At 48.1% G+C, this 25,190-nt stretch overlaps 1 protein-coding gene across 2 annotated transcripts in view; it reads right to left on the reverse strand.

The window, feature by feature from the left end:
- The window catches only part of PLPP4 (phospholipid phosphatase 4), a 119,183-nt gene that overhangs the window by 75,054 nt on the left and 18,939 nt on the right, over window positions 1-25,190 (reverse strand). For both annotated transcript variants that reach the window (XM_041744799.1, XM_041744801.1), the window contains exon 2: window positions 144-252. In XM_041744799.1, the coding sequence (XP_041600733.1) occupies window positions 144-252 (109 nt within the window). The remainder of the gene's footprint in view (window positions 1-143; window positions 253-25,190) is intronic.

Raw genomic sequence — 25,190 nt, forward strand, 5'->3', positions numbered from 1 at the left:
AGTTTAATGTGATGGGCTGCTCACCTCCTCTTTCTTCCAGACTCCTCACTGTCTTCAGCAGGGGTTAGAAAAGCAGAAATGAAAACCCATCCGGTTCATACTTGGGAGACTGGTCAAATCAGCCATGAAATAATGGTACTTACAAACATGAGGCGGGTAGGTATGTTGTCTGATTGCACCAAAGGATTTTTATAGAGCCAGATCTCTTCTGGCTGGATGACTCTCTGGAATGGATCCAAAAACTCTGTAAAACTGAAACAAAACAAAGACAGACGTGTGAGGGCTTGAGCACTCAACTGTAGCCTGTAGTTCCCTGAGAAGGCCACTCCCACACGCCCTGGGTGGAGAATCCAGCCTCTGGGGAAGGGGAAGGAATAACAGGCTGCCTCAGGAGGGAAAAATGGATGGAAAGAATTACTGAGACTCTGTAGAACCTTCTGGCAGCACGTGCCAGCAAAGACCCATTCGGAGCATAAAAGAACAGCTGCAAAGCTGACATACAAAGACCCTCGAAGTCGGATCTCTGATGTGAACTAGGAGCCGAGGAGAAGGGGGGGGTGGCAGGGAGGTGGGGGGCTCGGGGTGGGGCAAGGCCAGACCAGCAGCGCAGCTCTGGGAAGGAAATGGGCTCCACGTGGAGCAAAGGTGAGGGAGCAGCCTGCACCACCTGGGCCAGGAACCCCACTCCCACCCCCCACCCCCACCCTGCCTTCCCTCCGCCCCCCCCCCCAGGGGTGCGCTGATACGTCGCCACCAGTGGGGGCAGAGTGAGCAAGAAAAGCCTCCCAGAGAAGATAGGAGGTCTGGCAGGAGGAACACAGGGAGAAGGGAAGGGAGGGAAGGAAAAGGGGAATGAGGGGCATTCTGGGGCTGCTGCCAAGAACGCAGGCAGCATGAAGCATCCACGTCCTCCTCTCGCCACCCTCCCAAGCCCCCGCACCCCAGGAGCCCACAACAGGTGCATGCAGAGCAGTCACCACCAAGAGGAAAAACGGGGTGGGCAGGGGCGAGGGGGCCAGAGCCTGCCAGGACGTGCTTGGCTTTGTCAGATGACCCTCCGGCCCAGGCCTCCTCTCAGGGAGCTCAGTTCAGAATGTGGGTCCGACAGGGCAGTGTCACCCATCAGCCCAGACTCAAGAGGGGAATGGACTCCACCTCTCAGCAGGGGTGTAGCAAGGTCCCATCCCACGGGCTGTCAGCATTGCGAGGGGCCCAGGCCCCGCTCTCACAGACCCCAGAACCTCGATCCCCATCCCTTCCCCACGCAGCAGGCCCCGCCGCTGAGCATGTCCCTCCTCGCTCCACTTGTCCCCCAGGTGTTACTATCCTTGTGGCTATTTTTTAAAGCCTCGTGCACCCGACCTTTTGCACAATTCCACATCCCACCCTGGGGAGCTGCTGCCAGAACGCATCTATCAAGTAAATTATATCCTCTGGGAGCAGCGGAGCCAAGAAAGATAGACGTGCTTTCTCCAGCCACGCTCCAGCCACCGGTGTCTGCCTCTGAGAATCCAGACGGCGAGGCAGCCACGCAGAGGACTTGGGTCTCCCAAAGCAAACGGGGGCAGAGGTGGGCATGTGGTGGAATGGAAAGGTCTGGAGACGGTACAGGGTGGTTGCCAAGAAAGGACATCCTGGGCCTGGAAACTGCCTTCCACAAGCTCTCTGTGGGTGCTCTGGAAGCTAGGAAATGGGAACCCAGCTTCCAGCAAGGGGGTCGGGCATGGCCTCCGATGACCTGTTCACCAGGGCTCACTACGCACTAGGACTCGCCAGGGCTGTGAGGTCAGCACGTCCCACACATGAATGTGCCCAGGAGCCACGTGGGAGTCTTGTGCGTACAGGAACCAGACAGTTGGCACCTCCAGCCGCTGCCCTGTGGCTCAAACCACTTGGAGGCCTAGCCCAGATCTATGGCATCAGACAGGATCTTCATTTTTAACAAGCCCCCCAGGGGATTCATGTTGAGCCTTGACAGCTGGACACACACAACTCTCAGGCGGGAAAGCCAGTGCTCCCCAGCTTTGACCTTTTAAGAACCAAGTGGGCCAGTGTTGCCTTATTCCCCCTCCTCCCATACAGAGACTTTCCTTTGAGACTTTGTAAACGAAAAGCCTAGAAGAAACTTGTCATGTTCCTGCTTAATGATGAAATCAGCATTCCCTCCATAAATAACCGGTAAACATCCAAAGAAATACAGTAAAAACCGAAGACTGCTACGAAATTCGACTTTGGTGCTGCTGCCTTAGAGCCTCACCTGGCCTGTGAGGTCCCCCAGAGGCTCCCCGGCAAGGTGTGGGGGAGACGGAAGGAGAAGGGAGAGGGCGCGAATGTGTCCTCCCCAGGACTGTGGAGGCAGGGGCTCCCCCCTGTCCTCACCCTGCAAAGCCCGGAAAATCATCTCCAACACCACAGTGGACATGGAAGCAGTTCAAAATGTTTTGATGGGAAAAGGAAGGAGTTACTACCAAATAAACATAAATTTTTCTTTTGTGAAAAATTGTAATCCAAAGGCAAGTAACTTGCTGTTGGATTTGGATCCAAGATAACACTTTTTTAATTTCTTTGCTGTTTGAGTTTGACAATTATCTTAATCTAACTGTATGTCAACTTCTTCTTGGCAAAGGAGGACCATTGTCTTCTCCCAGCTTTCCGATGATGGGGTTTGAAGAACTGGGAAAACCTACACTATCAAAATTCAAAGATGTTATTCCAGTTTTTGTGCTGGGCAATTCTCTCTTTAATTCATGTGCAAATCATCCTTAGGCTGGGTTCCTATTTTCTCTCTCTCTCTCTCCTCTTTCCTTCTCTTGGTGGCCAGTCCTGTTTTCGCAGCTCAGCCTGACATTAAGCAGCCTGCAATACCTGCTTACATAGGAAGGAGTACAGTAGGGGACAGATGGTGGATCACGCTTGCCTACCATTTATTCACTCAACACATATTGAGTGCCTACGATGTGCCTGGTATTGCCCTATAAGCCCTGGGGAGTAAAACACACACAGTCCCCACTCTTGCAGAGATTACAGGCAAGGAACCCTAAATGCCAACTGGCTGGGGAATGAGATGTCGAGGTCTTCAGTCACAAGTATCAGAGTGCTGTCTACCCAGGTCGCCAGCCCACTCTGTTTTAGGAGATGTCCGGTTAGGAGTGTTCCAGTAGCTGGACCCATGAGATGGCCCCTAGTCTAGAGCAGCTTACGAGGACTCTGACTCCCTAGAAATGTTATGGGATGTGCTTCTATCACTGTTCACACATGGAACACACCAACAGTTTCAGCCCACAGTTAGGAACCCAGAAGAATGGCCCTTCACATCTTGACATCACACCAGCAAGGAGCAGGGATGTCTCTGTCCCCCATGCCTCCTCTAACTCAAAGTCAAGTTCTCAAAGCCCCAGAATCTCTCCATCATCTTCTAAAAACTCCACAGATTTGTCAATGATCTTTAAGTCATGGACCTTGATGACATACCTTTTTCAAGATCAGGTTAATGCTTCAGTCACATACTAGACACAGCTTTCTACCTCCTTTTCTCCCAACCAGAAATAACACAAGATTGTACTGAAAGATGAACCTAACCACACCATTAAACTTGGTGCAAATCCTTGCTTTGGCATTTGCCAGATGGGTGGCTCAAGAAAAGTCACTTAACCTCTCTGAGACTCCGTATCTTAGCCTCACCCCCAAGGATGGCCATACCTTCCTGGGCTATAATAATATTAACATTAACAGTAAGAAAAGTTGGGGTCTGGCACAGTGTCTGGGCACTGAAGGCCTCAATCAAACGTGGCTGCTCTTCCTGCAGCATGGACATGAACAGTGCCGAGGACATGATGTGGGTCTGAGAAGGACTCCCCACCCCCTTATGCCCAACCTGTGGGCAGCGAGTTGCAGGCGGGGGGGAAGAGTGTCAGACAGATGTCAACAACTGCCACTCATCCCTCGGCCATTCTGTGAGCGAACAATGGCCCAGGCAGTCACTTCTGAACCTTGTAATGTGAAGGAGGGAAAAACAAGACTCGTGATAAAGAAGTTTTCCAGGCAAGAGCAGAAAGTAAAGCCTGTTTCTTAATTGAACTATTGACTTGTCCTCCCTAGTGGGCCTCTCCTGTACAAGAGGGGAAACACTTACAAATGGACCCTGGAGGCAGTCAGTAGACAGGCAGCTGCTCCACTCCTGGCAGGGGGGAGGTGCATCAGATTTACCGTTAGCCCTGGGGCAAGGGGTAGGATGAGGCTACAGAGAGAGCAGGATGATGAATGATCTCTGTGACCCAGAAGTCAGGGACCTGCCCCTGCACAGCCTTTTCCTGAGATGGGTCATTGGCCACCCCCAAAGACAAGAGTAACAATTTTCATAGAAATAATGAGTTATGACATTTGGAACCATCTTGTGCCATGCCCTTGACTTAGTGCTTTCGAACATTGCTCACTTACTCTTCATAAGAGCACTGGGAGATAGAAATTGCTATTATTCCCATTTTAGAGATGGGGACACTGAGACTACAAGGCAAAGATGTCTCTTGCCTAAGTCATCACAACTCCAGGTGCCAGGGAATGTCTACCATCCCACGTGCTCCTCAGCAGGTACTCGGGGACTTTAAGGAAAAATCATGCAAATGCACGCACACACAGTGCCCACCAGGGTAATGGCATCTGCAATTATTTTAGTAAGAGATATCATTTCCCACAATTAGAAACACAGCCTTACTCTTGGGAAAGGCAACATGGTGAAGCCTGAGATCGATTCTTGCAGAGAGCAGTTTGATGTTTGCTGTGAAGCAGCAAAGCGAAGATATGAGACCAGTGAAGCCCCCAGGAGTTGCTCCCGCCTACCCCCTCCTCCCTGACCCCTCAGAGAAGCAGGTACCCCCCGCAGCAAAGCCACCTGCCACTCACCTGCTTGGGGAGAACCGCAGCCAGGTGGCCAGCCCTGGACCAGGTGAGGAATGGCTCGCAGAGCCCCTGCCCCATTCTGGGGACGCTCTCTCTTCTGTGCAGCTTCTCATCACAAAGGATGAGAAGGCGGGTTTAGTGAGGGTGACTGCCACCTGGGGTCGAGACACAGGCAGAGCCTGGCTCTGGTCCTCACACCCTTCCAACTCTGTGGGCACAGATTCTGGAGGGGCAGCCAGGGCTGGATTTCCTCTCTCCCTTACTGGCACAGTGACCTCGGGCAAGGCACTTCCCTTCCTGGGCCTTGGTTTCCTTACCCTGCCAAGGAATGCCAACAAGACCCCCTTCCTGGTTGTACTGGGCTGGTGCGGATACTGAACAGGGTACTGTGTGAAGCACCCCCTGGGAGGGCACAGGCCCATGTTGTTGCCCTGCGGGGGAAAGCCTAAAATTACAGCCCAATATTGTGTCCTGCCCTGACACCTGAAACTGCACTGACTTCAAACAGCCTGACCACAAGCTCCCTGCCCCACTCCACTCCCACAGGAAACATCCCCCCACCAAACAAGCCTCCTTATCAAGGGACCAGGTGCGATTTCTGTTTATCCTTCCTTGAGCATTGGGTTTCAGTCCCCTCCCAGCCCAGAAACAGGCCAGTCACGTCCTTCCACAGGAACCAAGGACACCCCAGCCTCTTACTACACAGCCGACCTCCCACAGGCCCTGTCGATTCACTCTGCCCTGCTCCTAGCTCTGCACGGCAGGCAATGTCCTCCTCCCCTGCTGTGAGCCTCTGTGACCAATAAACTGCACTCCATCTCTCTGTCTCATCTTAGGTGTCATATATGGCCACCCCTATAACCCCAGGGTAGGAATCCCTCCTCTCCAAAGGGGTGAAGATGGGGTATCAGAGCATTTACCTCTTGGCTAAGCCCTCCTGAACACAATGGGATGGGACCGTGGTGGAAATATGTGGGCCAAGCCTGGAGATGTCATCAATCTACCCAGCTCCAGGAAGGAAGAAATAGGACCAAGAGGAGGCAGCATGGATCAAATGTAGCCACGTACCCAAAGACTACCAGCTCTCCTTCAGCTTTTAGAAACATGGCCCTATCCTGCCTCCCCTACCTGTGGGCCCCAGTACTGGGACCACAGACACCTGTGTGCCTCTGACACATGCTACAGGAAATACACGGCACCTCCACGGAGCATCCTTCCCAAACATGTATATTCTGAACCTAATCAAGTCTTTGGCTCCAACTTCCAGCTTATAGGAAACACAGGGGCAGAGAAGTCAAATGCCCTCAAGCAAATAATTAGATAAGTCCAGGAATAAAGCCAGAGAGAACGTTTCAGATTACAAGAATCTGAAGAGACAAAACAACCAAACATAACACACATTTGAATGGATCTTGGGTCAAAAAAATTTAAAAAGCTGTTAAAAAGAAACCCTGAGGATGACTAGGGCAACACAGGGACTGTAACAAACCAGGTATCCGGTGATCGTAAGGAAATGTTCCCAATTTCCTTTATTTTAGTGTGGTAAGGACATAGGTAGATGAATGCCTTATTTTTAGATGTATTTCGGGAGCTCAGGATAATCATCTGTCTTCTCAAATAGTTCAGAAAATCATACATAAACCACACAAACACAGAAATAAAGCAAATAGGGTAAAATGGTCATTGCTACATCTAGGTGGAGTGGATGGGGGGGTCATTTCACGGTTTCAGCTTTTCTGTATATTTGAAATTGTCCAGGATGAGAGGCTGGCATAGAGAGGTCCAGGAGCAGGAACCCCCAACGTGGAGGGAAATAGGGGAGAAGGTAACATAGCAGTGAAAATACAGTGTCGGCAGAGCTGTGGAGTTGAGAAGCCTGGGTCCTACCTTTGCCGCTTACAACCTGTGTGACCCTGGGCAACTTACACCTCCTCTCTGAGCCCTGGGTGCCTCCTCCGGAAGCGGAGAGGACCACACCACCCGCCTTCAGGGCCGCGGAGATGCCCTCTGCCCCAGATCATCTCCTGCCACAGCAGCATGTTCACCCCACCGCACAGAACGGGCAGGACACACCCAAACCCGCTGGCAACGGGGCACGGGCACACGTGGAAGTACACTCTGCAGAAGCACAACGCTCAAAACTGCGTGCACCACCCCAGAGGTCCAAACATTTCATCCAAGTTTCTGAACATTCCTGCTGAGGATGCCTTCCCTCTGGAAGTCAACAGAAGTCAGAAAACATCTCAATTGTCTGAACTCAAACAGAAAATCCTGGTCTGCGTAAACGCAGCCTGCGAAAGCCAATACCTCAGGTCCAGCTGGGGCTTCATGACCTGGGGCAAGCGGCTGAAGCCCCCTCCCCATCCATAAAATGGGCAGAAGTGTAGTGAGAATTTGGGATCACAGCTGGGGTTCATGAGACGCTCTCAGCTGGCATTAACATTATTAATCATTGAAAAAACTCCAGATTTTTTTTTTTTTAAAAAAACCCATGCCTAAAAATGTGCAAACCACAGAAGAACATGTGGACCTTCTCTGGATCCTGATTCAAAGACATCAGGTGTTAATTTGATCAGAGTTTACAAATGGTATTGTGCTCTTGGGGGGCTGGTTCAGGGTTTTTTTGTTTTGTTGGTTTTTTTTTTTAAGTTCTCATTGGTTAAGGTTTTTGAAGTGTTGGCATACGAAATGATGTCATGTCTGGGCTTTGTTTTGGAATATCCCACCAACAAAGGGGAAGGTGGAACAGGTGAAATCAGAGTGGGGTAACTGGTGAGGGGTATTTGACAATTTCCACCACAAAAAGTGTCTTTTTTTTAAATGATTTTGCTAAAAAAATAAAATAATAAAATATGATTTTGCTCATTGAATCAAAAGATACTTACAAAATTAAGTGTTTTATCAGCCAAAGCAACTGATGCTCTTGGAAAGTATCATTTCAGTCAAGTGCAACAATGGAAAGAATAATGAAAAGTCAGCAAGAAGAGAGATGAGGGAAAAGGTCAGGTCCTTCACAAAAGGAGTTTCCTTCCAAAACCTAGGCATCTAGACCTACCTGAAAACCTCAGGTTAAGGTGTCCCAGAGCCCTCTCCCTGGCTCAGAGGCTGCCCAGACTGGATGCCTCGAAAGCAGGAGCTTAATAACTAGGGTGGTGACAGGCTAGTGACAGTGAGTCATGGGTGATGGGTGACTATGGGTAGAGCCAGGTCGCTCAGCTTGCAACTCCAGGAAACATGTGGAATCTGCCTCCCTCTGGCTGCAGGGCTTCGTGGAGCTCAGAACCCAGCCCACCTCGCCCTCCCCTGGCAAAGCTCTCCCCTTGGGCCAGACACATCTCCTAGCAGAAAATGTTGCTGCAGGGACCCCCACACTGCGTCTGAGCCATAAGCAAACAAGAGCCACTCCAAAGAAAAAGAAAAAACTAGTAAAAGAAGAGGGAGGAAAGTATGTATTTCTTTGCTCAGAGACCTCAGTCTCCAATTAAGCTTTGACTCTAGAATGCCCAGTGAAGCATTCACTCCTGGATTAAGTAAATCTTTAGGAATTGAGCTAGAGCTTAAAGCACTCTGGAGCACTCTCCATACCCACGCCCGCACCAGGCCACATAAGGATCCCAGTACACACTGAGCAGAGTTCTGGGGCAGAACAGAATGCCACTCAGGACAAAACACGGTGAAGACAGAACTTAATTTCAAGGAGCTTCTGAGCTGTAATTTTAATTAAAACACATCAGCCAGAGAGCACTTGTTCCAAACAGGGGCCCTCGAAGTGCCTTTGAGATCTTCCTCCCTTACCACCTCATCTGAATTCCCCTCGTGTCAGCAGCGGTGCAGGGTGGCAGGAAACCTTTCTTACCCAAGTGCTTGGCAGGTATCAGCAAAGCTCTGACCTGAACAAAGCCCCTGACCATTTTCTCCATGAACTGTTTTTCCATGTTCTAGAATTTTCTTCAGTTGGGCTGGTAGGTGAGAGGAGGCACATTCGTGAGCTGGAACAGCCACAAACTGGAAGGCTAAGGGATGAGGACAGCCATGATCTGATGGGAGGTTGACGGCCTGGGGCCAAGTCAGGGTGGAGAACATGTGGGTGTGAGACAAGATGCTGGGGTACACGTGCCCTTGGCATGACAACCTACTCATGCAGGTTGAGATCTGGGGAAGGCACACAATCCCCCTCCACCCTGAGGAATGGCCAGGCCTGTGATTTTTTTTTTTTTTCTTCTCTATTTATGATAGTCACACAGAGAGAGAGAGGGAGAGGCAGAGACACAGGCAGAGGGAGAAGCAGGCTCCATGCACCGGGAGCCCGACGTGGGACTCGATCCCGGGTCTCCAGGATCGCGCCCCGGGCCAAAGGCAGGCGCCAAACCGCCGCGCCACCCAGGGATCCCCAGGCCTGTGATTTTTAAGCAGATAAAGAACCTTCATGTTTGTCCCTAAAGTCTTTTGCTGTCTGTATTATCACTGTTTTCCTGGCCACCTGTGCTGCAAACCCTCAAATCCTTAATGCAGAGTCACACTGACCCATGGGCCTGTGGACCTGGGCTTGACCTACACATATCTGTGCTGGTTTCTGTGGCCCCAACAATGGCCAGCTCCTAAGCCAAGGACCAAGCAATCGCTGCCTGTTGGTATGACTGGGCTCCATGGCTCAGATCAATCTGCTCACTCGAAATCTTCCTGACGGGAGGACCAACAATAGCTGGATCATCATCACTGCTGCAAAGATTCAGTGGCTTCGGGCTGAAAGTAAGGGTCACAGCACAACACCAGTTCCAAGAGGACACTAAGGATTCTAATCAGCTTTTGATCAGAGCCTGGCACAATGTAAGTGTTCGCTACACACCTGTTGCATCAAGACAAAACAAATCCGCGGCAGCTGTTTCAATAAAGACCCAATCTTCTGCCTCGTGGAATCTTCAAAGAGAGGCTGGCAGCTGGCTGCCCTTGGACAAAACTTGCGGCTACATTTGGGTTAGGCTTCTCAGTGTTTTTTTTAAAAATGTATAATTCATGGGGACACCTGGGTTGCTCAGTGGTTGAGTGTCTGCGTTTGGCTCAGGTCATGATCCCGGGGTCCTGGGATCAAGTCTCTCATCGGGCTCCCCGCAGGGAGCCTGCTTCTCCCTCTGCCTATGTCTCTACCTCTCTCTGTGTGTCTCTCATGAATAAATAAATAAAATCTTTTAAAAAAATGTATGATCCATGCCCAATGTTTAAAAAACCGGAGCTCTTATAACAAAATCTGAATTTCCGGCTTCTGTTGAAGAATATGGTCTGGCAATCTCAGGCCTACATCCCTTCAGGGCAATGCACTGATGAAGGAGCTAAGAAGGAGCTGCTCCTTGGGAGCACAAAGTCCCACCCAGGGTCCAGCCACCCCCACCGTGTCTGTGAGTCCCCCAGCTCGACTATGCAATATGACACCTGTGCTCGTCTCTGTAGGCTGACTGCTGGCTAGCTCCGGACTGGGGGCACTTAATCTCCAGGAACCCCCTAGTCTCTAGGACCCCCCACTCTATGAGGCCAGCACTCCCAGTGGACAAGTGCACCTCCCTCTACTCAAGGAGCCTGGCTTTGTGGGGTGCTCCTCTGCCAAGTGGTTTGTTAGGACTAATTGGTCCACAGCAGTAGTGCGTTTAGCTATTCCCCACCCCCAACACGACTATCAGCACCACTCTCCTGCTGAAAGACCGATTTCCAAACCTTGCTCTCTCTGTCCCAAGCAACAGCATGACCCCAGCCCCCCACACTGCTGAGAATGGGGTTTGATACGTCACAGACTGTCTGAATGGCTCCTTGGTAACACAGTAAATGGGATGCTGGCTTCAGAGACATCCAGAAGGAAAGAAGGGGAGAGAGGAAGCAGATTGAGGAAGGATGAGTCAGCCAATCACTTTCTGAGTGCTTCCTACTAGCCAGGAACCTGCTGGACACGTGTTTCATCCTCCCTCAGTCACTTCTTACAATGAAAAAGTAGGCACTACCGTCCCCATTGCCCAGAGAGGGAAACTGAGGCTCAGAGAGGCTCCTTGACCTGCCCAAGTGCATTAGGCAGGACAAGCAACTAAACTAAACTGAAGCTCAAGCTCAGGTCTTCTGATCATAATCTGAGCTACTTCCACTGCCCCTGTTTCTGGAAGTGTGGGCTAAAGCATCCTGAGGTAGAAGCAAAACCACGAGTGGGCTGCAGACAACTCCACTGAGTGCAGGGAGCATCAGGAGGACCCCAGTTGGCACTAGTTAGCAGCAGCCAGGACCAAGAATCAAAAGACCTGATTAGATTGTCATTGTAGGAAAATCTCTCCCTCGATGGCATTTCTTCTTTATCAGTAAAATGGAAATCTATTTATCTATTCATCCATTTGTCTGCAGTAGAGCAGAGCAATTAAATGAAAAACACAGATTCTGAAACACGTCCGTGGGCTTGACCTTGGCCAAATCCCTTTACTTCTGTGAGCCTCAGTTTCTCATCTGCAAAAGGATTATCATCAATGAGATGATTGACACAGAGTAAGCAAAGCCAATAAATGCTAGGTTTTACTCCTCATTCATTCATTCATGCAGCCACACATTCAACAAGTATCGATATCTTGCCTACTGAGTAGGTTTTGTGACCCATTCAAAAGGGGCTAGTGTTGACCCTGGGCTCCTGGGCACCATCCTCCTGTTCTTTGATTCTTCCCCATGCTCAGTTTCTCTTGCTCAAGCTTCTCTCCTTCCCTCCAGCCCCTTCAAGAATAATGTTGATCCCAGGAGGGTGTCCCAGGACTTGGGATCTTCTGGAGTGGGGACCAAATATGTTCACAGGACCATGCCAGCCCAACTCTGGTCTTTCCAAATTAACATCCTGCACTCCCATGTTCACTGCAGTGTTCTCTACAATAGCCAAGATATGGGAACAACCCTAGGTGTCTAATAATGGATGGATGGATAAAGAAGATGTGAGATATATATATGTATACACACACACAATGGAATACTACTCAGCCATAAGAAAGAAGGACATCTGTTACTTATGACAATATGGATGGACCTTAAGGGCATTATGCTAAGTGAAATAAGTCAGACACAGAAAGACAAATACTGTATGATTTCACTCATGTGGAATCTAAACAAGTCACATTCATAGAAATGGAGACTAGAATGGTGGTTACCAAGGGCTGGAGGTGGGGGGTGGGAGAAATGGGGAGATGGTCGTCAAGGGGTAGCAACTTCCAGCTATCAGATGAGTAAGTTTGAGCGAGCTAATGTACAGCACGGTGATTACAGTTAATAATACCGTATTACACACTTGAAATTTACTAATTTACTAAGATAGATCTTAAATGTTCTTACCACAAAAAAGATACACTAATTATGTGATGATGCAGGTGTTAGCTAATGCTATAGAGATAATCATTTCTCAACATACAAGTGTATCAGATCAACATACTATGTACCTTAAATTTCTACACTGTTTTATGTCAATTATATGTCAATAAAGCAAGAAAAAAACTGAGTATAAAGATCAAGTAATACCAGGAAAGGAGGCTAACAGTATGCTGCTAAGGAAACCAACTGTTGCTTATCTGCCTTAAATGATTCCCCAAGTCCTTTAACTGGTTATTTTATAAGTGGTATCATGCATCTTCAAATGAATCAGTACCCGTGCAACTGGGTAATATTACCAAATCAGACTGAGGGGTGCGGGAGGGGAGGTAGGTGAGGGGATGGCATGATGGGGGGATGGGGTGACTGGGTGATGGGCATTAAGGAGGGCATTCAATGTAATGAGCACTAGGTTCATGCAATTGATGAATCACTAAATTCTACCTCTGAAAATAATAATACCTTACATGTTCAGTAAATGAATTTAAATAATTTTTTTTTAAAAAAAGAAATGCAATACACAGAAAAATAAATCCCCTTGTAAAATACCCAAGGTGTATCTAAATCACCATATACATAATCAGCAGCAGAGATGGTACCTACTTTTCACCAGTATCCATAATTGCTTTGTTTAAAAACATAACAATAGAACTCCCTGGCTGTCTCTAAAACACAGCAAATCAAAAGCAGAAGGGTTGTTCTTGCCATTGTCAACCTGTTGGGCAGCCAGCTGGACTCGTCAGAGAGGCTTCCCCAGAATCTGCAGTCATTACTGGAAGGCCTTAATTGGCTTTCGGGATTTTGCACAGCACCGCAAACTTGGGTAATCGAGTTTGGGGAAAAGTGTAATCATGCTGATTTATCCACAATTATCTCCCCCTATTATCCTCCTTGTTACCCCATTCTGCAATTACTTGCATGGAAAATTTTTATGTAATAGAGACATGCAGAGGAAAGCAGCAGATCCCCTGAATCCTACAGCAAACAAGAGGCTCTGCTCTTCCCAAAGAGCCTGGGCTCCTACAGGAGATGGCCCCCTGCAGTCTCATCTCAAGATGGGTAAAGGAGGTGCAAATGCCCAGTGAGACTCTGCTCCAAAGCTAGTGCTCCTCGAATGCTACACTCACTTGGAAACTCACAATTATCACACTGCAGGTGAGGATTCACTCCCTGTCAGGCCAACGAGTAGACACGGCTGACCACCGGCAAGCGAGTGCTTTCCAAAGCAAGACAAAAAGCAACAGCAAAAAGCTTATCCACTGATGGTTGTTACTGGCACTGACACTTGAATTCCCATGCCCGTGCCTATATCAATAGTAATTTAAAACAATATCATAATACCTGGCATTCTTGAGTCACACATTGCTACATGTACTACGTATCTCTTCAACCTCACAAAACTAATATTCCCTCCATTTTACAGATGGTCCAACTGAGGCTCTCAGAGGACACACAGTATCCAGGCAGCCAGATCTCAGAGCCACGTCTTCGTGCCTTCAGAGCCTGTGCTCATACTCAGTAGGTGGTCCTGCCTCATCAAGAGGAAGGTAGAGACAGAGGGATCTATGTTCACTTTGAAGGATCCCCTGATCTTTTTAAAGGAGGATTTGGGAATCAGTGAGAAAACTTTAAAGAAATTGAAAGATAGCCACTCGCTTTTGGAAGCTGGGACCATCTTGATTGGAGGCTGTTGGCAGTGCCTATAGGGAATTTTGCACATGGAGGCCCTGCCCTCAGCTGGGCACCAGAATGCCTCCTGACCTTTCGGGTGGCACCTGTGTCTGTAAGCCTCAGTTTCTCCATTTGTGAAATGCTTGGGTGGCCTCTAAGCAATACCATTTAATGACTTCTAGGGTTTGAAGGGCTTATTTATTTTTTAAGATTATTTATTTATTCAAGAGAGACACAGAGAGAGGCAGAGACATAGGCAGAGGGAAAAGCAGGCTCCCTGCCGGGAGTCTGATGTGGGACTCAATCCTGGACCTGCAGGGAGCCCGATGTGGGACTCGATCCTGGACCCCGAGATCACAACCTGAGCCAAAGGTAGATGCTCATCTGCTGAGCCACCCAGGCGTCCCAGGGAGAAGCAGACTCCCTGCTAAGCAGGAAGCCTGATGTGGGGTTCGATCCCAGGACTCTGAGATCCTGACCTGAGCCGAAGGCAGATGCTTAACTGACTGAGCCACCCAGGCGCCCCTTGAAGGGCTTCTAATGCGAGAACAAAGCAGAGCAAGAAGGTCCTGGGGCATCACTTCTCAACCGCCAGCCGCACATCACATTCACTTGAGAAGCTTTTTTAAAATATTGGTGCCCTGCCCCTGCCCCAGGCCAATCAAACTCGAATCTCTGGGCATCCAGGGTGGGATACCCCTGCTCTGGAGCCGCTCTGCAAGGAAGAGAAAGGCAGGAGGCACCCAGAGGTCAACGGGACACTTCTCCTTTCACATCTTTTCTCTTTATGTGGACTTTCCCTTTGATTGGTTTTGATCTTCCCTGTTGTTGCTTCCCTGCGAATGAATCAATAATGGTCCTTTTTAAAATGTGACAGGGAGCGCAGTTTCCGATACTAAAAAACATGTGCTTGTTTAGTGTTCCACCCACGAATCCTTCTATTTTATGGGGAGTCCCCTCTGAAGGCCTCGTGAGTTGTGAGCTGAGCCAGCAGAGCTCTCCCAGCGTCCTGGGCTGAGATCAGCCTGGGCCAGCAGCAGGTCCCTAAGTCTTGGGGCCCACTCCCATCGGGCAGCATCGAGAAGGGTCTGGATTTGGAAAGAGAGACGAAGAGAGACACCACTCCAGCCCTGAACTCAAAGGCACAACTCACGAGCAGGTGCAAAGAGTTTAATGTCCACTGAGCTTAAAGTGGTGCCGGGCACAAGGATCCAGAGTACACAAGGCACAGCCCATGTCCTGAAATCCAGCTGTATTAGTTTCCTATTGCTGTTGTAACAGACTGTCACAAACTTAGTGGCTTTATACAACAACTAGCTCTAGAGGCCAAAAGTCTGATGTAGGGGGAGCCTGGGTGGCTCAGTTGGTTCAGCCTCTAACTCTTTGTTTCAGCTCAGGTCATGATCTCAGGGTTATGAGAGGGAGTCCTGGGTCCAGCTCTGGGATCAGTGCAGAGTCTACTTTAGATTCTTTCTCCCTCACCGCGCCCCCCCCCCAACACCACCACTCGCATGCACTCTTTCTCTCTAAAGTAAATAAATAAAATTTAAAAAAAAAAAAAAAAGCCTGATGCAACGTCTCGCTGGGCTCAGATCAAAGTGCCAGCAGGGCTGCATGTCTTTCTGGAAGCTCCAGGGGAGAATCCACTTCTTACCTTTCCCAGCTTCTAGAGGTCTCCCTCATTCTTTGACTCATGATCCCCTTCCAACTTCACAGGCAGCAACAACAGGTCTGGAACTTCTGCCCCACATCTCTCTGGCCCCAGCTTCCACCTCCTCCTCTTCCACTTTCAAAGACCCGTGTGATTAGACTGATCACACCTGGTTATCCAGGATAACCTCCCTATCTCCAGGTGAGCCGATGAGCACCTTAGTTACTTCTGCAACCTGAAATCCCTTTGCCACATAAGGTAACACATCCTCAGATGCCAGGGGCTAGGAGGTGGATGTCCCTGCGGGATACTCTGCCACACGCTGGCCACTTACGGTGACCGGCTGTGATGACGTACTGCTGGGGGAAGGGAAAATCCTCGGCTCTCCTATTTTGTTGTTGTTGTTGTTGTTTACATTATGTGCAAACATTCATAGGAAAAGAAGAGAGATGGGGAGACAATCCCCAAAGTGTCAACACTGGTGCCATCTGTTCAGTCACCATGGCGTCACACTTGTACACTTTCCTGTGCGACACTTACTACCATACAGATACCAGCCGACCACTGGGGAGCCTGCCAGGCTGGAAGCTGTGTGAGCACAGAGCTCATGTCTGTCTTTCTCCCTCCACCCCAGACTGACAGTGATGACCACAGCGGACACTGATGGAGGACTCGGTGCGTCAGCTCATCCCGAGTATTTTACGTGCATTAACCTCGTCAGTCCTCACAAGGCCCCACACAGGTCGGCCTTATTTTAAGCTCCACTGTTTGCACTTGAGCAAACTACTGCAGCCCACCTTGCTCAGAGCCACCCCAGGACCTTCAAAAAGTTGCTGGCACTTTCACCTGCTTCTGCTGATGGAGGCCAGCGCCGACTCCGTGTCCTGAGCTCAAATGAGAATTTCTGATTTATCCCATTTCGAACCTGGATGAAGATGAGGCCGAGTCCTGGCAGGAAGCACCACCCCCCACCCCCGCAGGGAAGGGGGGAGCAAGGCTCTGTTCCCAGTCAGTGCCAGCAGACCCCCTGCAGGCTGGAGTCCCCTGGGCAGGGAGCAGGGGTGCAGGGAACCAGGACAGCCAGGACAGGGATGGGGACACGGACAGTGATGGGGAACAGCTGCACCTGCCTCACTGTCCTCCAATAGTGAGGACTTCGGAGCCATGTGGCTCTACACTGGAATATAACCTGCAACTTGGGAGCTGTGATCCTGGGGGTGCCAGTCACCCAGTCTGAGCCTTGCTTGGGGAGCACAGTGTCTAAGCAGTGGGGACCAGACGACGTGAGGATGGTCACTGGCCCCACAGCCTGGAATCCACGGCCTGGCCAATCCACATCGCTACCGTTCCTGTGATTTTCTCACTTGGTTCCAGCCACACGGGCTTCCCCGAGGGTCCCTGAACTAGCCAAGCACATTCCCATATCCGGATGTTGTCCTGCCATTCCTTCTACCTGGAATGTTCCTCTCAGACACCTGCAAGGCTCGCTCTTCACGTGCTTCAAGTCTCCACTCACATAGCACCTTGTCAGACAGGTGTTCTCGACCATTTCCACATAAGACATAGCAACATCCCATTGTAAACCAAGTCCTCCTCCTTCTCTTCAGCTGCATCTTTTTGGATTGTTCATCACCATCCAACAGACTATATTTTTATTTGTGCGCTTATTTACTTTCCCACCCAGACTGACATACAAGCTTGATGGAGGCAAAGACTTTACCAGTCTTATCGCTGCTATGTCTCCAGGGTCCAGAGTTCTGCCTGAAGTCTAACAGAGGTTCAAAAGAATTTGCTGAGGAATGATGTTCCCTTTCCATAATTTCAGGAAAAAAAAGATATATTTACTGATATCCCTTCCAACAAATGGTCTGTAATCATATTTCTGGCTACAAGAGAGAGTTGTGGGAAGTGAGTTAGGGGTCATTCACTCACACACTCTCTCTCTCTCTCTCTCTGTCTCTCTCCCCCCACACACACACACACACCAGACAACCAGGTTGTATAAGCACAGCCAGGATGACAAAGGGCAGAGAGGCCTGGATATAGCCCCAACCCAGGCTGCGTGAGGCCAGGAGAGTTTGACGATTTGATTCTGTCCCTTCCCTCACTCTGACATCTATAAGGCAGAAAAGCTCCCCAAGCTCCATGGGTGTGGGCATTTGAAGTCAGTTGGTTTTCGTGGAAATGCTCAGCTCATCCAGACAACAGATTTCTAACAACCGTGACCACAGGCAACACAGCTGAGAACCTGAGAGCAGATGGGAACATTAGCTGCCTTTTGTCAAGTGGGCCCCTGGGTCAAGTGCTCTACAGAACTGAAGACTAAGTCTACATTTCACAGCTGAGGTGCAGAGAGCTTAAGTGATTGGATGTGGGTCCTATAGCCAGTTAAGCAGCAGCAGGGACTCAAACCCAGGGCCGTCTGACTTCCAGCCTGTGAGCTCTTCCCCTCACCCCACACCACCTCGAGGCCTGCAGAGGACCAGTGTATGCGTGTTAATGCAGATGAGCTGGGCCACTTGCCAACCAGGGAGAAGAAGGGACCCCACCACCAGAGTCCCAGGTACACTGAGGGATTGATCGGTCAGCTCCCTCCCCAAAAACAGACATAGGAGGCAGACAGGGCCTCTACAACGCAGGCACAAAGTTCCCAGCCACTGACTTCCTATACTTACAGACACCACAATAGCTGCTGCTAAACACCAAGACAGCAGAGTATAACCTTGGTGGCCCCTAGAGTAGGAACAGACTTTAGTTATCAGATGCTTACTGGCTGGCTTGGAAGAAGTCTGTGTCGTCTGTCCCACACAGATAGCAGGAACACTAAACCCCACTGGGAGGCGGGGGTGGGGGGGTGGTACTGGTACACAAAGTGCCTGGCAGCCAGGGAAAGCCCAGCAGGCTTTGCAGTTGATGCCCTGGCTGTTATGATCACTAACTTCCAACTCCTCCCCATCCAGCATTCACCCTTTCCAGTTAATCGGTGACTCCCACCAAGATAGCAGTCGAATATGGTTGAAGAGCTCCACTTGTGGAATGACTGGGTGGTTCAGTGGTTGAGCGTCTGTCTTCAGTTCAGGGCATGATCCCGGGGTCCTGGGATCGAGTTTTGCATTGGGCTTCCCACGAGGCACCTGCTTCTCCCTCTGCTTGTGTTTCTGCCTCTCTCTGTGTCTCTCATGAATAAATAAATAAAATCTTTAAAAAAAAAATCTCCACTTGTTTTAAAGCTCTTTCATTCAAGGAACTGCATCATCCTTTCCTCCTGACATCCCCTATGCTGCCTTGGAACCCCCAGGACAGTCTATGCCCTCCTTTCTTGGTGGTCCATACCTGGGCATGGCCCAGCTAACCATCCACAATTCCATCACCTATTCCTGACAGCTCAGGGTCAGCAAACCTGTCTCTGGCTGGCAGCAAGAGGGGTACAAGATCCTATGGTGTGGGCCCAGAATCTTACCCGGTACTCTGAGAGTGGTCATACTGCTGATCAAGGTATCCACTTGGCATTTATTGTGGGTCAGTCACAGGGTAACTGCTCAGAGAGGAGCATCTAATAAGGCAGACACAGGCCGTGTGAGTCCTTGGTCCAAAGCAGAAGATGGACAATCAGATAGACAACAGTCCCATGGTTTGGTGAGCACTGTAATGGGAGAGAAGGGGTGCTGTCCATCTTGCAGGCTTGGGGGAAGCCTCCCAGAGAAAGTAAGAGTTCAGTTGGGGCATGGAAACTAGTACAGGTTGAGAGAGAGTGTGGGACAGGGACGCTGGGAGAAATGCTCCAGGAAGGAAGTGCTGTGGGGCAATTTACCATCCTCTAGTTCTGGAGGTCCTACTGCTACCGATAGCATAAGGAATAATTAATTTTAAGAAACATATAAGGCAAAAAAAAAAAAAAAGAAACATATAAGGCATAATTGATTTTTAAAAGTAGTATCTTGGAAGCCCACAGGTCCTTACTTGGTCCTTTGTACACAAACTGCCTTTGAGCCAGGCCTCTCCCGTCACTGGCAGCTGCTGCTGGCTCTGCCGAAGTGAGCTGCAAGACTTCACATGTAATCCTGTTAGGGTTTACCTTGTTAGTTTCAGACTCATCATTCCTGCCAAGATTTTTATGAATCTTGATTCTATTATCCTACATATTAGACTTCCATCCCAGTTTTGTGTCATTCGCAAATTTGATAAGCCTGCTGTCTAGGTCTTTATCCAAGTTGCTGAAAAAACCTTGGACAGAGGAGGTCAGATTCAGAGTCCTGAGGCATGGGCCTTGACAGAATCCTCCAGCTGTGCCCCAGATGCAGAGCCAGTGCCAGCACTCTTTGGATGAGCTACTTGTTCAACCTCTAACTACTATAGTAGCCAGATGATGTAGTCTCCAGCGGTACGCAAGGGAGACACAAACTCAGTAACAAGAATTGTAATACCTCACTCATCCAAAACTTACCAACATCATCCCTCTATAAGAACTAGTGAGCAATTTTAAAAACCCTAGCATGCCCCATACTCAAGCATTTAAACACAGGAGAGCTATTTAGACCCTCAGGCTAAATCTATTCACTTTTATTTTACACACAGTTCTAATAAGACAGCTATCTCCTTTCAAGGCCCCTTGCAGAATAGCAGCTACAAATTATAGAAACACACCTTGCTTTAAGTAAACATACTGTCTATAGACAGTAAACTATAAGAAACAAACCACATTAGTTAAAAACCCCAGTTAGTGCACGAGAAAGGTGCCCCACACCTTAGCTCAACAAAAGAAATCACAGGACCACTTGAGGGCCATTGGTTACCAGCAATAAATTAAGTTACGTTTGTCATCTTTTGTTTTAGGATAAAGGTAACGACTTTTTTTTTTTTTTTACAAAAATGCATAATTTGAGTTATTAGCAAACACGATTTCATTCAGCAAACGTGTCCTGCACACCAAGATGCACAGGCTGGAAACGGAGGAAGGATGGAAAGGCCCTGCCATAGAGCAGTGACCCCAACAGGCAAGATTCCTGCATTTACGGAGCTTAACATGCTGAGTAGGGACCTATAATAAACAAGGATGCCAATAAAGAATGGACCACATTATTTCAGATTAAAATAAGTACAATCAAAAACTAAAGCAGGGGATATGATAATGCAACAGAATGGAGAGTGGGACATTGAACAAAATGTTCAGTAAAGGTTTCTCCAGCAAGGGACATTTGGGCAGGGAGGTTGAGAAGAACCAGCCAGATCAGGCACTGCAAGGAGGAACATAAACTGGCACAAACCCTCTGCCCTTTGGCAGAATTAGTGGGGGAAAACCCTTGGGCCCAGGAATTCTTCATCCAGGAATTAAGTCGAAGAAAATAATCAGAGATGTGCACAGCAACACATGATCCAGAATCTTCAACATAGTGTTGTTTCCAACAACCCAAACCCAGAGACAGCCTAGTAATGTCCAACACCAGGAAGCTGACTGTATCAAACTATTTGCCTTAATTTAGTGGACTGTGTTGCAGCTGCAGGGGAGGTACCCTTTTGAGATCTTCCCTGGGATTCCTCTGACAAAAGACAGGTTAACAAGAGAAAGACAAACAGGAAGTTATTAACATGTATCCTACATGTTTACATATGAGAGATACCCAAGGAAAAATGAGTAACTCTAAGCAGTGGCTTAGAACTCCAGCTTGTACAGCATCCTCAGTAAAGAACAATAAATTTGTGGAGAAACCAAAGGACAAAGGAAAAGAGTTCTAGCACTTCCAAGAGTGGCAAACTGTGCGAGGGTCAATATATGAGAGGAAACTAATGATACATAAAAGCGAATTGGTGAAGTTTGTAATATGGATTCCTCCAGTGCTATATCCAGACTGAGAAGGTCCAAAGTTATCTCCAGTGACCAATTTCTGTCCTCCCTGGTACAGAGGAGACGGGGGAATGCTCTTGAAAATTTAGGCAAAGCGGGGGAAGGCAGAGAGCCTTCCTCTGCCTCATCTCAACTGTCTTCAACTCAAAATAATCCTTATGCCAAAGTGGCATATTTTACAGAGTCTATTCTGCCAACCTTCACAGCTTTTACAAAAGCAAGTTAGGGATGAATATTTATTGGCACAGGGAGATACTGAGGGTGTAATGCCAAATGGAAAAGGCAGGCTACAAAACTGTATTTCAGATAAGGCATAACTTTTGTGCAGAGAAGTATTACGTGTTATGGCAGAAGAGGAGAAAAAAAAGAAAACAAACAAAAATGTTAACTGTGGTTTTCTTTGGCTAGTAGGATCATAAATAATTTCACTTTCTTCCCATGTTTCTCTCTGTATTTAGAAGTTTCCTGCCCTGAGCCTACATTTGTTTTATAATCTTAAAACATAAGTAAACATTAAAAAAAGAAAAAATTCTAGCAGAGATAGCTTTCTCAAAAGCTATGGTTCTGGAAGAGGTAAACTTTGGCTCAGAGGTCACATAGCCATGCAAAACAGCCCATGCCTTAGGAAGAGGTGGGAAGCGACTAAGTGTGGGGTCTATGCCTGGGGAAATGAGCCTGACCCCACAGAAGATCCCCCCCCCACAAGAAGGTCATGGACAGTCCACTCTGGACATGGGCCCTGAAGGGAACAGAGATCTAGGAGACCACGGTGTGTACTGAGATATTTAATCAAACACACACATGACCACACTAACACACTGTCACCTTTGCCACTTCCCTGCTTAGTGCTAGCCTGCACAGCCTCTAAATGACAGAGCCCAATGGAAATGGTCAGGAATCACCTTTCCCGGGTACCTGACAGAGCCACGAATCCAAAGGGCATCTCAATGCAGCACCTGGACTTTTCCTCATTGCATTTCTTCCTGGGAAGGAAAAGTTGTCCAACTTGAGTGACCCATGGCGTCCTATGACTTCTCTGAGATTCTCTGTACTTCTAAAGGGCAAGCCTTGACCTCTGTCTTCCTGTATGCAGGCCCAACTGGAAGAGTTCCTTCCTACCATAGACGCAGTGTCAGCTGTAGTGAGGCGACTTCAGCAAAAGCTCAGTATTTCCCAAGTATCTACTATGTGCCAGACATACCAGGGATGTGAGGGACAGTGGTGAACACAAAAGTGAAAGCCCTCCTCTCAAGAAGATCACAGTGGAGGCAGTAAATGCTTCCATAAGCCAAAGCCACACAGAGAAATTAGACCTGGACTCATTTATGTCTGATAGTGATTTGTACTTAGGACTTGACTCCATTCGGTGTGAACCTGGCTCACTCCAGAATGAGACTTGCTTTCTGATTTCCCACTGTAGGTAGGGGCTCATGATTTCCAACACAGCCGTCAGGAAAACCCAGCCAGAGTGGTTTTTTAAAACACCTCAGAAACAAACAAACTGACAATGGGAACGCTTCCTTCTGGAATACAACCTTCACAAAGTTCTGTTCTCTTCTTTTTTCCAAACTTGAAATAATTAAACTTAATCCAAAAAGTAGTCCGCCTACCTTTAGAGTCTCTGAAAGGGAAAAAGAAAGCCCTCAGGCAGTAATTCTAAGTGCTGACAAAGCAGCAGCGAAATTTCTTAAAACACTGTTCTCCTGGATGAATTCAAAGCAGGCAGTTCACGTTCTTGAGAGGAAAATGAAAACCATGATTCACATTTTAGGCATAAAGTACACAGATAATTAATCAAGCTTCATCCAAGGCTCTTGATGCTTTTTGTGTTGGCTATTCTAATGCAGCACTGTTTTCCAACATTGCCTGCTGACATCCAGAGAGAAGTTCTACTGGTTCAAGAAAGAAACAATTATGGCAAACTAAAACAAGTTTACCTTATAAACATGTGGATCTCACAGGCAAGATGAGGTCAAGGTAACAAGAAAACCATTGGGATGAAATGTGCCACTTTTTGCTCTGAAAATGGAACAAGAAGGGTAGGGAAATTTCTAGATGAAGACCAGCCATTATGACGATGATGGCTTACACTGACAGCATGCTCCCTGCCTGCCAGGCACCACCCTGCCAGAATTTATTCCCTGACAGTTTCCAGTAGGTACTATTTTTATCCCCACTTTGCAGATTTGTAAACTGAGAAAGGAGAGGTTCAAGTAATCCAGAGGTAGAGGCAGCATCTGATGCCAGGCAGTCTGGATCCAGATCCTGAGATCCCTGGCATGAGGCTCAACTGCTTCTGACCATGGGTTTGTTATGACCAAGATCCATGACAGGTGCAGCACACAAGAGGCCAGTGTGCAGGTGGCTGCAGGCAAAGCTATCGTCTTACCCAGACCCAGCAAGAGAGCAATGGAAACAAAGAGCTACCAGAACCGGGAAAGCCTGAACTCCCATTTCACCTGTGCCACCTATTGGCAAATGACCACAGACAGATCACAGACCCTGCCCTGCAGTTCCCCACCCAAAAAGTGAGAGTTAGTAGCATTCATTTCATGCTGGTGTTGTAAGGACTAGATGAACTAATTCCAGGCAAAGCATAATAAGAACCTCACCTGGATGCACTATGAGAATTTAGGATTGTTAGTATTGTATTTCCACAAAGTAATAAAACTGTACTTCTTTTAAATATCCTAAATTTTGACTCTTCTGCTAATTTACATAGAGAACTCTCCAGGTCATCCAAAACAGTGATGTGGAACAATAATAGGTAGACTATATTTTGCAAAACCAATTTGACAATGAAAAATGTAGTCAGTGAAATTATTAGACTGTGCTGTTCTCAGGTTAGCTCTGTTGAATTTTTTTTTTTTTGCGAAAGTAAATATACTTTCTGATGTCGAATAATATATTTTGTAATATATTCATTAATGAGGTCACTCTGATTTTAGGCATGAATTTTTCACTTTTTACATTTTCTTAAAATGAATTAAATGTGCTTATGAAAAAAAAGAACCTCACTTGGTACAGAGTAAGCATCCAAAAAGAAAGAAGCTATTACTCCTGGAAAAGCATTTCTAAGGGTAGACCCCAAGGCTAGAGAGCCAGCAGCAAAGTGTGCACAGAGGAGGGCACAGCTGGCCTGAGGCAAAGCTGCTCCCAGACGTCCTCACTCCATTTTGTGTCACATCTCTGAGCACTGCCACTCTACTGTACCCTCGTAACTGCTGGCAAGTCATCCTGCACTGCCAATTCTCCATGCCAGAAAGACGGGCCCTGCTGCACCCTGCTCTTCAAAGACCCTGCCATCCACTGGTGACATGACCTGGGCTAGTGAGGCAGGCATGTGCCCTTCATCTCATGTTTCTGGGCCTGGCTCAGTATGGGACACAATCAATTAGGACACAATCAATCAAAACATATCTATGGCTGCAGAAGTGAAGAAATGGGGGGTGATTTCTACACCATCTTAAGTAAGGGGACTAGAGTCTCCACCCCTATGTAATCCACTTCTGCTCCCAAGACAAAGGAACAGGACCAAGAAAGTGATGTGTCACCATCTGCAGACACTATATCCAGAGTGTAGGTATTCTCAGTGTGATGAGTGGTGCCCTCCAGCTTTTAAAGCTGGACTTTATTTTTTTAAAAAAAAAAACTTCAGAAACAGCCACCCCTGAACTTTAGGTTCACTCCTTTTTCTAATACTTAAAATAAAGTCATAGGAGATTTCAGGTCAGAGAGACCACGGGGAAAGGACAGACT

The sequence above is a fragment of the Vulpes lagopus genome, chromosome 2 (genome assembly GCF_018345385.1).
Source record: "Vulpes lagopus strain Blue_001 chromosome 2, ASM1834538v1, whole genome shotgun sequence".
Classification (NCBI taxonomy): domain Eukaryota; kingdom Metazoa; phylum Chordata; class Mammalia; order Carnivora; family Canidae; genus Vulpes; species Vulpes lagopus.